The 15,436-nt window shown below is 35.8% G+C and overlaps 1 protein-coding gene across 10 annotated transcripts in view; it reads right to left on the bottom strand.

The window, feature by feature from the left end:
- LYRM7 (LYR motif containing 7) overlaps nt 1–15,436 on the bottom strand; it is a 149,806-nt gene that overhangs the window by 121,351 nt on the left and 13,019 nt on the right. For 9 of the 10 annotated variants that reach the window (XR_013764507.1, XR_013764508.1, XR_013764509.1 and 6 more), the window contains one exon: nt 10,377–10,458. Coding sequence is in view for 6 of the 10 variants with exons in the window: in XM_079144301.1 (XP_079000427.1) it covers nt 10,377–10,458 (82 nt within the window). In the remaining 4 variants the exon portion in view is untranslated. Of the gene's footprint in view, nt 1–2,216; nt 3,959–10,376; nt 10,459–15,436 lie in introns of those variants that run through there. The other variant, XM_079144304.1, reaches the window with a different exon arrangement.

Here is a 15,436-nt window from a genome sequence, read left to right as displayed (position 1 = left end):
AGCATCACAAAAAAAAAATTGATAAAATAAAACAAAAAGGGCATTGTTAAAGACAAATGAAAAAATTTGAGTGACAATGTTGCATCAATGTTAATAACTTGGGTTTTTTGATAGAAAAAAAATAAACCCTGGTTTTGATAATTATACTGTGGTTACATTGAGAAGATCCTTGTGAATTTAGGAAATACACATTGAAATATTTTAAAGAAGTTTACCTTACAGTTTTTCTACAGCAGATCTAAACCCAAAAGGGCTATCATGATTTTTAAAATGCTTATTTGGGGGCTGGGGTTCAGGTCAGTGCTATAGTGTTTGCCTGGCATGCACAAAGCCCTGGGTCGATCCCCAGTGCATACACACACACACCTCATTTCAAGGTAAAGGGACATTATGTCTGTAACTTACTCTCAAAGTCTGAAATAAAAAATAAGGGATGGATGACAAAGTAAATGTGGTAAATTGTTAGTATTGATGGAATCTAGGCAAAGGGAATTCTTATACCCTTCAAATTTCCTTGCACTTTCTTTGTAAATCAGAATTATTTCCAAAATAGAGTTAAAAAAATACATCAGGGGCTGAGGTTGTAGCTCAGTGGCAGAGCACTTGCCTAGCATGTGCGAGACACTGGGTTCGATCCTTAGAACCACATAAAAATAAACAAATGAAGGCATTCTGTCCATCTACAACTACAAAAAAAATTTTTTAAAAATATATCAGTAAAACAAACTTTTTTTTTCCAGAAGAAAAACTGAAATTTTTATTTAATTAAAAAAAGAATTAGTTTGGCTAAAGATAATGCTCTTATTAGCCAGATGGTAAATCTGGCTTACTGAAATGAAAACTAGTTAAAGAGGTATGTATTATTTAACCATTGTTTATATCTCACCTTTTTTTGTTTTTGTTTTTTGGTGGTGCTGGGGATTGAACCCAGGGCCTTGTGCATTGGAGGCAAGCACTCTACCAACTGAGCTATCTCCCCAGTCCTATATCTCACTTTTTTAAAAAGTATTTTTTTAGTTTTAGATGGACACAATACCTTTATTTATTTATTTATTTTTATGGTGCTGAGGATTGAACCCAGAGCCTCACATGTGCTAGGCAAAGCACTCGACCACTGAGACACAACCCCAGGCCTATATCTCACTTTTTAATCAGATCATTGGGGGTTTCACAAAGAGCAAATTATAGTTAAGGTTTTAATTTATTTACAATGTAATAATTTGTTTCACTTATCAAACACACATATGCCTATTTTATGCTAGAGATTGCATCAAGAAATGAAGATACTAAAGTGAATATAAAATAGTCTCTAGTTCACAAGGAGTTCAAAATCTAATAGAAAAGATACACTAACAACAAATTAACATATGATGGGATGCTTTGCAAAAGTAGTACAATATTTTTATGTGAGAATAGAAGAATAAATGGCTAAACCTACCTGTATTATCTTAGAATTATGCTTAGCTCTGACCAAAAGTCCAACACTCAATAAATAAGGGACTTTTTTTTTTTTTTTTTAGTGGGGGAGGGTATGCATCTCCAGTCCTTTTCTTTTTTGGGGGGGTGGGGTACCAGGGATTAAACTCAGGGGCACTCAACCACTGAGCCACATCCCCAGACCTTTTTGTACTTTACTTAGAGACAGGGTCTCTCACTGAGTTGCTTAGCACCTTGCTGTTGCCGAGGAAGGCTTTGAACTTGAGATCCTCCTGTCTCAGTCTCCCAAGCTTCTGGGATTATAGGCATGAGCCACCTTATCCAGCCCCAGCAATTTTCGTTTTTCAAATTTTTAAATTTTGAGACAGGGTCTTGCTAAATTGCAGAGGCTGACTTTCTCTTTGTTATCCTCTTGCTTCATACTGGGATTATAGGTATGCACCATTGTACCCAACTAAATTTCTCACATTATCAAGAAATACAGAGTAAGGCAGTCCTGGACGAGTGCAAGTCCTATTGCCACTAGGAACCCAGTCTCTTTTTTTCTTTCTGTTCTGCAACCCTTCATGTGTGCTTCTGCCTTCATCGCTGCTATCATACCACATCTGCACTCCACGCAGGAAGAAAAGAGAAAAGGAAAGGGAAAAAGCAGGGTGCCAATTCAGCCCATTCCTTTTTTTTTCTTTTTTTTTGCGGTGCTGGGAATTGAACTCAGGGCCTCAGTACTTGTGAGACGAGCACTCTACCAACTGAGCTATCTCCCCAGCCCAGCAGCCCATTCCTTTTTAATGGAAAAATAACAGCTCTCTTGGAAGTAATACTTAGTTCCTTACAAAGGCCAGAAAGATGTCACATGGTTTAGGAATTAACTACACATTTTGCTTGGTGCACCCCTTTGGCTACACAGCATACATGTATGCCTTTCTTCCCACTTACAGAATACTTCCATTTACGACCTGTTCCCTAAGATCTCATCCAGATTCAAACCAAGGATCTCTGGTTGATGCACCAGCCTTTCCATTAGGTCAAGATGTTGCTCACATGGTGAATACCTACTCTAATGAGACTTCAGTGAAAACTAAAGAGTTAGAGCTGGGGATGCAGCTCAGTAGTACAGCACTCGCCTAGCATGTAAGAGGCCCTGAATTCAATCCCAAGCTCTGCAAAAACAAAAAATAAAAATAAGTGAAGACTGAAACATGGAATTAGAAATACATGGCAGGGGGCTAGGGCTGTAGCTCAGTGGCAAAGCGCTTGCCTAGCATGTGTGAGGCACTGGATTCAATCCTTAGCACCGCAAAAAAAATAAATAAATAAAAATAAAAATAAATAAATAAATGTCCATGTACAACTATAAAAAATTTTAAAAAAAATAAGTGAGGTTTAAAAAAGAAAGGAAGATATATATGGCAGTCAGTGATTTGCAGAAAATCCTAAATTTTGAAGGACAAGAAGAGCAAGGACACCTTGATTGGGCGAAGGAATAATTTCCATAGTCAGCCAATCTGGCAGTACTTAATTCTATTTTCTGGGAGATTCAAAGACCCTCTCTGGGACTTCAAAGCTTCTGATTCTGTCCTCTGGGCCACTCTCCCAGAGGGAAGATATTGGAAAAGATGCTCTTCTTTTGGGCTCTGAAAGCTCACACAGTCTACTTTCTGTTAATATGAGTTCAGGGGCCCAGGACGACCTTAGGAGTTGAAGAAAACTAACCCCAGCCTGGAGTTTCTTGGCAACACAATCCACCCCAACACTTTCTAAGCTTCAGATCTGTTTCTGGTTATTTCCATGTGCAAGCAACCACAGACAAATATCTTGATAGTTTTTAAGTGTGAAGATTGACATTTTTGCATATCTGTAATCCCAGCAGCTCAGGAGGTTGAGGCAGGAGAATCATGAGTTCAAAGTCAGCCTCAGCAACTTATTGAGGCCCTAAGCAGCTCAGCGAGATCCTGTCTCTAATAAAATATTAAAAAGGGATTGGGGATATAGCCCAGTGGTTAAGCACCCCTAAGCAGCTCAATCCCAAGTACCAAAAAAAAAAAAAAAAAAAAAGTCATTCTTTAGTAATGGTTCTGTGTTCTGCCTAACCCTCTAACCCTTACCTTAACCCTTACTTCTTAGAGCAATGAAAAACAATAAGCTCCAGTGAGAAAATGCATCACACTCCCAATCTCTGTCTGGCAGAATGAGAAAGTCTCAGGGACACTGATTTTATTTCACATTATAGTTGAGAAGCCTCTTGCTTGTATTCGTTTTAGTTTTAGAGGATGGGATCAATTGGTATTTTCAACTCTGCAAGACTGAATTACAGGACTCTCAATTAATTAGGTTTCAGGCTGCAAAGAATACCTCTTAACTAAGTAATAGTTCAATTCATCTTGCTTTGCAGATGTACTAATAAATCTGGGCTTCTTTTCTTTTTCAGTACCTTGTCAAAAGCAGGAAGAACTAGCCAGCATGCACTGACATTCTGGCAATTTTTCTTAGCTGTAGCCACAGGTAGTACTTGATCTGTATCCTAAGAAATAGAAAGAGGCACTGATCTTATGTTTTACCACTATTTGGGTCACAAGCTTGAAGCCAATAGTGGTCAGGTCCATGAAAATCATATTCCCTTCTACCTTTACTTCCCATTCACCTAATTTCACATTTTAGGTTGTGTAATTTTCAGTACCTCACTTCTTGAGAAAACTTGTATTGGTCTTACACAAAAGAGGACTAGGGATGATTAAGCAGAAAAAAAAATCATTATCAATAAATAGGTTTTTCAACTATTCATGGAATTGCTGTGAGGCTAAAGAACCTGACAGGCTTGAGACTAAGTTTTCAGAATAAGAGCAAAACCACACCCCAGAACTGGCCTAATGGTACAAGTGCTACTCCCATGGAGCACTAGAAGAAACTGCCACAATTTTTATCCTCATGAAACACAATGTGCTACTTCAGATGCCAGAAACAACTTTCCTACATCTCCCCTGCCACCAAACCCATGCCACTTTCCAGTGAGGACCATATCCTGCAACCATTGATGCTAATCCTGCCAGTAAAATAGATTCTGTGCCAAGCTTCTGTCCATTTCTTTTGTTTGGCAGTCTTGGGGACTGAACCAAGGGCCTCATGCATATGAGGCAAGCCTTCTATCTCTGAACTGTACTGCCAGCCCCTCGACTTCAATTTTTTTTTTTTTTTTAAATTTTATGTGGTGCTGAGGATTAAACCCAGTGCCTAACATATGCTGGGCAAGTGCTCTACCACTAAGCCACAACTCCAACCCTCAAGTTCATTTCTGAAAGTGGGTAAGTGTGTACTATCTGTATCAAATGTTGTGTCAGAAATGCAAAGGAAACTGAGGAACTGAATTTTCTTTATTCTACTGTGGGGATCTAGAACTCATGCAAATGAGAATTCCTGAAACAAAGTTAAGACGTTCAGAGAATGGTAAATAACTAGAAAGCCTCTCAACTACCTACTACTCTATCCCTTCACCCAGTTCACCTTATTGTGTGATAAGGATATTCTACAATTAAATTTTTCTGTATTCATTAACTGCTAAGACTTTAATTAGGTCAAACACACCACAGGAGTATTTACACAGTATATACTATTTTTCTATAATTTTATTTTATTTGATTGTAAAATCTCTGATTTTGCTTTTTATATTAGATACCAAATACTACAGCAACATGAATCTATTGAAACTACTTGATCTTTGATAAGGAACTGCACTGAGATCAAGGTTTATTTCCTGTACTTTAGGACCCTGAAAGCCTTATCTACTCTGGTCATATTATATGTATAATTTACAAAGTATTTCTTTTGAAATAAAAAGCTTTTAGCTCAATTATAGACCAAAATCAAAATTTGGGGCAAGAGTTTTTAAAAAGTCTATTATGAGTAGCATAGTTTATAAGAGTATGCAATCAGAGAGATACTCTGGATATCAATAATTTATAAGATATTAAAATATTTAACTCTGAAGTTATAGAAATGTTGCTAAATATATCTGGAGCATAAATATAAATGATAAGTTGAAATTAGAGAACTTCAGAACACTAAATGTTTACTTCCAAGAATCTATCCTTGAGTCATTGCATTTGGGGCTCTGTTATGTGCCTCAACAATAACCTCTGCCTCTCTTATGCCCCTGATAGGACTCAGGGAACATTTCAGTGCATTCTACACAAATTCTAGTGCCTAGCACAAAGAGGATTCAATACGTGTTTATTGAATCACATTAACTTGTCTTTAAATACAAACCCTAAGACAGTTGTAGACAATGACAAATGTAAATAAATGAAAAGGCAGAAGTTTAAAAACACATGGGAAAAACAGATTTCTAGTGCTTTTTTTTTTTTTTTTTTTAGTACTGGGTATTTATCCCAGGAGCACTCTACCACTGAGCCACTTCCCCAGCCCATTTTATTCATTTTTTTATTTTGAGACAATGTCTTACTAAGTTGCTTAAGGCCTAGCTCAGTTGCTGAGTCTGGCTTTGAACTTGCTTTCCTTCTGCCTCGGCCTCCTGAGTCACTGGGATTACAGGCATGGGCCACTGGGCCTGGTTTCTAGTGCATTCTAAAACAACGTATCATACCAATTTTAGAAGCACATTCCCATTTTGTTTGTCTAACATATATGCCACAGAGGAAGTTAAAAAGTATGGATGATGCTATTCAAAAACTATATACTGTTAATAAATAGTTACATAAAGTCCTGAGTTTTCTTGATGCCATTTTTATTCATAAATTGGTAGCTGTCTATAGAATGTATGATTTTTAAAAAAATATTTTTTAGATGTTGATAGACCTTTATTTTATTCATTCATTTATATGTGGTGCTGAGAATCGAAACTAGCGCCTCACACATGCTAGGCCAGCACTCTACCACTGAGCCACAACCCCAGCCCCTAGAATGTATGATTGATAAAGGTCAATTCCAAAACCATTTGACTAATATCCATGTTAGATATATCAATAATCGAAGAGAAAGCAAGTGTGGAACAATGAGTTAATTTTGTATTTTTCTGTCATAGTTAAAGGCTCTGCTAGACCCATGATGAGAATGGTATGAATCAATAGTTATGATTAGGGGCTGGGGTTGCAGCTCAGTGGTAGAGCACTTACCTCAGCACCACATAAAAATAAAAAAAGGTGTTGTGTCCATCAACAACTTAAAAAAAATTTTTTTAAAAGTTATGATTAATTCAAATTTGTGCAACTGAGATAATACAAAAAAATAAAAACGAGTCAGTACTTGGAAAGAAAAGCAGTTTCCACAATATTTTTAAAAGATTTCTTTTAAATAAGAAATTGTTCCCCAAATGATTAAATTATTATGTCTGTAATAAAGAACCTTGAAGTCACAGGCCATGATAAAGGAAGTTAGTTTTTTAAAAGGAAAAAATGAGAAATTAAGGAGTTCTTGCTGAGTGAAATTCAATATTTAATTTTCAGCATAGATTTTATATGGAATGAAAGAAAAAGAAATAGATTTGGAATTCATGCACACTTGCAGATGCACTTTAATTTTACTATTTTCACTTTCTATAATTTTTTACTTTGAGACATATGTACATACACACATATAGAGACACATAATCACAACTCTCCATTTAATAAACAAGCAGAATTTTAACTCTTATTTTTATATACTAGATAGACACTAGTAAAATATTCAGAGGAATTTGCCTAACATTATTTAAGAATAGAGATTAAGGAATCAAATCTGTTCCATTTTGAACCTATAGAATGAAGTGAGGAAAAAGAGAACTATATATACCTTAATAGAAAGAAGGAGGCCATTAGTAAGGCAATATAGCAATATATACTAATAACCATGAAAGAGTTAAAATTTTCAATCATGTGGGAAAATTATACAGAAAATCAAAAGATAAAAAAAAAACTTAAACTAATATTGTTATATCTGTTAAACTAATATTGTTATATCTAGGTATCTGAAATATAGACAACAAATGTGATTAGTTGAAATAACTAATCAATAATTTTGGCTAGCTGAAATTACTAAATAAATAACTTTTTAATTTATAAAATAAAATAATATTTAGCTATGATTGCCTGTATAAAATTTTGGGTACATTACATAGAATCTCTAAAAACATTATTAAGATTAAAACATGACTACAAATTTTAAATTTTTGATTAACTGTTTGCTGCCCATATAAATATCTCAGACCTAATAATTTTTGATAAATCCTCATTAACTAGAAATAACTTTAAAAGCCCTTTAAGGAGCTGGGGGTGTAGTTCAGTGGTAGAGTGCTTGCCTAGCATGTGCATGGCCCTGGGTTCAATCCCCAGCCCTAAGGGCAGGGAAACTCTTTAAGACTTATACTACCAGATAAAAGATATGAGTCTGCAGTAATCAAGACATTATGGTATGTGATACAAGGACAGAACTACAGATTAATTGATGAGATTACAAGTCTGGAAACAGATATGTACATATAGTTATTTGGATTTATGACAAAAGTATCCCTGTAGAACAGCAGGGGAAGAGCTGCCTTCTCAATTAGTGATCTGAATCAATTAGATATTCACATGTTAAAAAATAAACCTTGACCCCTATCTCTCACTACAAAAATCAGCTCTTTATATAAACAGCCAACAAGAAGGATCAAACAACAAAGCTTTTGGAAGAAAGCACAGAAGACTCTCTTCTATAACCTTGCTTGAAATAGGCAAAGATTTAACAGCCCTCAAAAATAGTAACCATAAAGAAAAAAGTTGATAAGCATTAAAAATAATTTCTTACTGAAAGAAAATACTACCAAAGTGAAAAGATAAGCCACAAAGTAGAAGATTCTTGATATATGTCTGTATATATAAAGATATATGTAGATATATATTCCATGATACACACACACCACACACACACATCAAAGGATTTGTAGTTACAACATATAAAGAATTCCTTCAAAACAATAATAAAAAGGCAGTAAATGCTTTAGAAAAACGGACAAAAGACCCAAATAGGTACATTATAAAATAAAATATTTAAATGCCTACTAAACAACTGAAAAAGTGCCTGGACTTGATTAGTTACCAGAGGAAAGCAAATTAAAATCACAATGTGATACCACTACATATCCAGCCAAAACACCAAAATTAAAGAGACACTCAGAAAGGTGAGAATGTAAAGCAGCTGGGGCTCTTGGATGCTGCTGCTGGAAGTGTAAATTAGTCTAATCACTTTGGAAAACTGATTAACTCAATAAACACATATCCTACGATGCAGAAATTTTTCACTTATACGCACACACTAATTTAATAGAAATGCATCATATATATATTTATATACACAGTTTTTCCACCAAAAGAATTATTATCCATTATAGTCTAAGCTGGGCATAGTGGTGCATATCTGTAATCCTGGCTATTCAAGAGGCTGAGGTAGGGCTGGGGAGATAGCTCAGTTGGTAGAGTACTTGCCTTACAAGCACAAGGCCCTGGGTTCAATCCCCAGCACCACCAAAAAAAAAAAAAGCAAAGGACTAGGGATGTACTTAAATAGTAGAATGCTTGCCTAGAATGCAAGGCCTAGAATGAGGCCCTGGGTTTAATTCCTAATACTGCAAAGGAAAAAACAAAACAAAATGGGATTAACCCAAACAACTATAAGAGGATACACCATTCTATGTTCAAACAATACTCAAAACAATGTTGCTATAAAAAAAAAAAAAATGAAAATGAACCCACTAATATAATGTTGAGAGGGGGGAAAAAAAACAGACAAAAATAAAAATCCTATATGAATCCATTTATAAAAAGTTCAAACCATTTATATATAAAGTTCAAAATCTATGGTGTTGGGTGTGTGGCTCATTCCTATAATCCCAGAGGCTTGGGAGGCTAAGACAGGAGGATCTTGAGTTCAAAGCCAGCCTCAACAACCTGGTGAAGCCCTAAGGAACTTAGTGAGACCCTGTCTCTAAATAAAATACAAAAAAAGGGCTGGGGATGTGGCTCAGTGGTTAAGTGACCCTGGGTTCAATCCCTAGTACAAAACAAACAAACAAACAAAAAAACACTATGGTGTTGAAAGGCAGGATAAATGGCTACCTTTGTGGGAAGGTTACTAGAAAGGGCATGAAGGCATGAAGAAATTTTTGGGATGCTGGTAATACATAGCTTGATGTGGATATTAGTTAGGTCTTTCACTTTGTAAACACTCACTGAGTTGTACAATTATATATTGTATACTTTTCTGTAGGTATCCAATAGTATATTTAAAAGCAAAACTTTTTTAATGATTTTCAATGCATCATTTTTGTTGCTGTTATCCCCCAAAATATTTCAGGAAGTGAAAACAATACATAATGTGAAATGAGATTCTACTGGAGTCCACAAAAAGTCTCAAGGTATAATGGAGGATTCTCAACTATATTTCCATTTCCTATAATCCCAATTCTTCAGAATTAAAATAACTAATTATAGAATAAAAGGTAAAAATTAAGTTTAGTCTAGGTAAGTGATACATAATGCCAGAAAAATTAAGAACCTCAAATAAATATGATGAAAATAGTAGTAATGTCTTTGTAACTGCAGTTTTGTAAATAAAACCAGTGTTTAAGATTTAAAAATTAAAATAAAATCTGGTATAACAAAGGTTCATAATTTGGCATTTTTAGACTACCTTATAAATGCATACAATAAATACTATGTTGCCTGGCAAAATCAAACTGTTTTACTGCTTAACATTAAAAGTGCTGTAATTAAGACTGAGTCATGGTGGCTCATGCCTGTTGGCCCAGGAGGTTAAGGTAGGAGGATTATATGAGCCCAGGAATTTGAGTATAGCCTGAGCAAATAGCAAAACCCTATCTTTTAAAATAAAAGCAAGCAAACAAATAAATAAAAGTGAACTATTTAACATTTCAAAACACACTGCAGTCAGAAATCATTTTTAATTTTACTTACTCAGGGTATTGTGGTCTGTGTGAATACCTTGTATAACAGATGTTCTGAGTAACAGTTCAACATCAGAACCTATTTTCATTAGCTGTTAAGATAAACAAACAAACAATAAATCTTTTAGGAGTTTCATATAAATGTATGATTTTTGAAACCTATAGTTTTAATACAATTCCTTCTTGGATAATATTGCTTTTAACTTTTTACAACTATTTCAAGCATACAAAAAGCTCATATAGTTTTACGTTCTGTTCCAAAATAGATTTAGAGTACTTTTGGTTAATAAGTATGTTTTAAAATGTGTAATAGTTGGGCAGAGGTTTGATTTTTTTTTCTTTATACAGTTGGATATTCTGAACATTAGAAAGAGTGTTGGTTTGGAGTCAGTATACCTGGAATCCAACTCTGGCTCTGTCATTAGGGAATGGCTTTGTGTTAACCAACTACTCTCTTTACGTTTCAGACTTCATCAAATGCAAACAGTGATTCTCAAAGATGTGGACCCGTGAGGGTCTTTGAAATTCTTTCAGGGATCTGTAAGGTCAAAAGTGTTTTCATAATATTACAGCCTTCTCTATTGTTTGCGCATTGTTTGTGAACAGTAAAGCTTTATCTATGAAAATACTTTTCTGGGGCCCAGGGATTAAACCCAGGAGGTGCTCTGCCATTGAACTACACCCCCAGTCCCTTTTCTTAAAATTTTTATTTTAAGATAGGATCTCATTAAATTGCTTAGGACCTTGACAAGTTGCTGAGACTGGCCTCAAACTTGCAATCCTCCTGCCTCAGCCTCCCAAGTCACTGGGATATAGGTATGAGCCTCCATACCCAGAAAAAATACCATTTTATACTAAGAAGCTATCAGACTTATGATATTTGATAGACATCTTGAATGTGAATGAAATGAGTAGTCACTTCAAGGAAAACAATTGATAGCATTTGCTGAAAATGATGAAATTCAAGTTTTGCAGCAAAAATTAGAATTCTGGAGAACTTGTATCCACTCTGGTGAGCTTGAAAACTTTGCAATACTTAAAGATTTTTCTTATGAGATGCATATTAATATTAATAGATGTAATTTTAAAATATCATACAATGGCTGGGTATAGTGATGCACACCTGTAATCCCAGAGACTTGGGAGGCTATGGCAAGAGGACTACAAGTTTAAGGCGAGCCTCAGCAACTTGGTGAGGCCTTGTCTCAAAATAAAAAAGGATGTGGGATTTAGTTCAGTGGTTAAGCACCCCTGAGTTCAGTCCTGGGTACCCCTGACCCCGCCAAAAAAAAATCATACAATGAACTATGTTAACATTTGGAAGATCTGTATCTTTTAACGAACCTGTATTTTCCAAATCATCATTGTATAATATTATACAATTATAAATATAACTAATATAAAAATAATAATAATAATATAAAAAGTCTCTTCAAAGGAAAAGAGATTAAAATTCATAGGTCTAGCTTGGTACAGTGGTGCATGCCTATTTAACTCAGTGCAGCAACTTGGGAGGCTGGGGCAGGAGGATCTTAAATTTGAAGATAGCCTGGGCAATTCAGTGAGACCCTGTCTCAAAATGAAAAAAAATAAAAGGTTGGGGATGTAGTTCAGTGGTAGAGTGCCTGCCCCTGGGTTCAATCACTAGTACTGAGGGAAAAAATTCATTAGTCTACTAAATGAAGCTCTGAGTGAGAAAAGAACTTAGCAGGAAGAGGTTAATAGTACAAAGGCTTTGAGACACTAAAATTCTTTGTAGGTCACTGTGACTGAAGAATAAGGGGGTAAATGGTTCAAGCTGAGATGCAAATCAGGTTCAGTCAAGATGATACACAATCCTGTAGATCATGGTAAGCACCAAAACTTTTCTTTTGTTTTTTTGTTGATGCAAAGGCCTTGGGCATGCCAGATAAGGGGTCTTCCACTGAGTTACATCCCCAGCCACTAGATTTTATTTTTTAATTTTTTTTATTTTTTAGATAGGATGAAGAGCCATAGGGATTGTGAATAGAAGAGTGATCAGATGTGTGTTTTCTTAAAGGGTCACTGCCTCGAGAATAGGTTAAAGGGAGAGAGGGCAGATGCAGGGGGGGCCCAGTAAGAGGGTGATGCAATGCAGGGAGAAATGATGGTGGCTTGGCTAGGCGACGATGAGAGGGATGATGAAAGTGGCTGAATTCTGGGTCTATTTTGAAGTTTAAACCAATAGGATTTTTGACAGATTGGATGTGTGAAGGAGAGCAGTCAAGCAACAAGGTGCCACTGTTTTTGGTTTGAGAATCAGAAGGAGGGAGTTGCCATTAGCTGACAAGAAGGTTGTGGGAGAGCAAAGCCTCACCTCCTCATGTCTGCGAAGGGGCCTGGCAGAATACTACGGAGACAAATGGGCCTCTTCCATTGGAGGTAATAAACAGAGTCAAGTCCTAGAGCTAAGGCTGAAAGTAGGTGAGATGTGGAAGAAGGGATGTGGGGGGATCAGAGTGGATGAGCAGGAGGTAGTCTGTATAAATTCTAGAGTGCCCCCCCCCCCACAAAAAAAATCCACTGGTCTACAGAAAACAGAGTTCCACATCCCAAACGACCTCTAAGAAATTGCCACTCACCAAGATATAGTATCAAAGAATATTCACAATCATCTGAAAAGGCTGTTAATGTACTTCTACCCTTTCCCAACTACCTATCTGTGTGAGGCTGAATTTTCTCCAACCTAATAAAAAATGTTGTATGAGACTGAATAAAAAAGATATGTCTCACTTCTACTGAGGCAGACATTAAAGAGATTTGCAAAGATGTAAAATGATGCCACTCTTCTCACTAAATTTTTCGAAAAAGTTATTTTTCATAAATTATTTCCTTTTTCAAAATATTTTTAAATTTTAACATTATTTCTTAACATGTAATGGGTTTATTATTGTTATTTCAAAATGAATCAATATATCTTTTAAGAAATTGTCAGTTTAAATTTCTAATATTAAATTCTGATAAAAACAGAGCTTTCTGGAGTCCTTAATTTTATTGTATTCTTTATTTTATATTTTATTAGAGCATTATAATTATACATAGTATATGGGTTCATTTTGATAAGATTATGTATACAAGGAATTTGATTTCAATCCCTATTCCCCCCTTTTTCCTCCCCCCCATTTCCCTCCTCTATTCTACTTATTTCCTTTCACTTCTTTATTTATTTAAAAAAAATTTTTTTTGGTTGTTGATGGACTTTAATTTTATATTTGTGGTGCTGAAAATCGAACCCAGTGCCTCACATATGCCAGGCAAGTGCTCCACCACTGAGCCACAATCCCAGCCCTACTTCTTTGTTTATTTTTGATTGGCACTTTCTGCATATACATAAAGGTAAAATTCCCTTTGGTCCATTTATATATGTATATAACATAGCTTTGTTGAATTGTTAAATTCATTGTTTCTTACCCTTTCCCTTCCTTCCTCCCTCTTCCTTCTACTCCACTGATCTTCCCTGTATCTTTACGATATCCAATTCCCTCTCCCATTGCCTTTTGCCCCTTATTTTGCTCTAGCTTCCACAACTGAGACAAACATTTGACCCTTGATTTTCCAAGTCTGGCTTATTTCACTTAGCATGGTTTTCTCCATTTCCATCCATTTACCAATAAATATCATTATTTCATTCTTCTTTTTGGCTGAGTAAAACTCTACAGTGTATATCTGCTACATTTTCTTACACAGGTATAAGTGTACATTTTCCCCACACCCTCACCAGCATTTATTATTATTCATATTCTTGATAATTGTCATTCTGACTGGAGTGAGATGAAATCTTAATGTAGTTTTGATTTGCATTTCCCTGATTGCTAAAGATGTTGAATGTATTTGTTGGCCATTTGTGTTTCTTCTTTTGAGAATTTTCTGTTTAGTTCCTTTGCCATTTATTCATTGGGTTATTTGCTTTTTTGGCAATTAAATTTTTGAGTTCTTAATATTTTTTGGATATTAATTTTCTGTCAGAGGAGTAGCTGGCAAAGATTTTTCCTGTTATGTAGGCTCTCTCTTCATTCCTTTGCTGGTTTCCTTCAGTGTGCAAAACCTTTTTAATTTGATGACATCACACTTATTGAATCTTGGTTTTATTGAGTTTTAGTTTGTTAAGAAAGTTGGTGCCTGGGGCTGGGGCTGGGGCTTAGTGGCAGAGCGCTTGCCTAACATGTGAGAGGCACTGGGTTCAATCCTTAGCACCACATAAAAATAAACAAATAAAATAAAGGCATTCTGTCCATTAAAAAAAAAGAAGAAGAAGTATTAAAAACAAAGAGGAAGAAGAAGAAGAAAAAGAAGTCTGTCAGGCAGGTGTGGTGATGCACACCTGTAATCCCAGTGGCTTGGGAGGTTGGGGCAGGATTGTAAATTCAAAAACAGTCTCAGTAAGTTAGCGATCCCCTATCTCCAAATAAAAAACAAAACAAAACAAAAAGAACTGGGGATGTGGCTCAGTGGCTAAGCACCCGTGGGTTCAATCCCTGGTACCAAAAAAAAAAAAGTTGAGTGTGATGGCACACACCTGTAATCACAGCGGCTCGGGAGGCTGAGGCAGGAAGATCCTGAGTTCAAAGTCAACCTCAGCAAAAAGCAAGATGCTAAGCAACTCAGTAAAACCCTGTCTCTAAATAAAATGCAAAATAGGGCTGGGGATGTGGCTCAGTGGTTGAGTGCCCCTGAGTTTGAGCCTCGGTACCACCCGGCCCCCAAAAAGAAAGTCAGTGCCTGCACCTATTTGATAGAATGTTGACCATGTTTTTTTCTAGCATTTGCAAGGTTTTGGGTCTAATTCTTAAGTATTCCATCCATTTTGAATTGACTTTTGTGCAGGGTGAGAGACAGGGATCTAATTTCATTTTTCTATATATGGATATCCAGTTTCCCAGAACTATTTGTTTAAAAGGCTACTTTTTCTCCAACATATATTTTTTGCCAACTTTGTCAAGTATCAGATGGCTATATGTGGATTTGTCTCTGTCTTCTATTCCATTGGTGTACAGTCTATTTTGATGCCAATACTGCAGTCTTTTTGCTACTATAGCTTTGTAGTGTAAT

Source organism: Sciurus vulgaris (assembly GCF_902686455.1).
Source record: "Sciurus vulgaris genome assembly, chromosome: 6".
Taxonomy (NCBI): domain Eukaryota; kingdom Metazoa; phylum Chordata; class Mammalia; order Rodentia; family Sciuridae; genus Sciurus; species Sciurus vulgaris.
The sequence above is the reverse complement of the archived record's forward strand: the minus strand, read 5'-3'. Positions and strand labels throughout refer to the sequence as shown.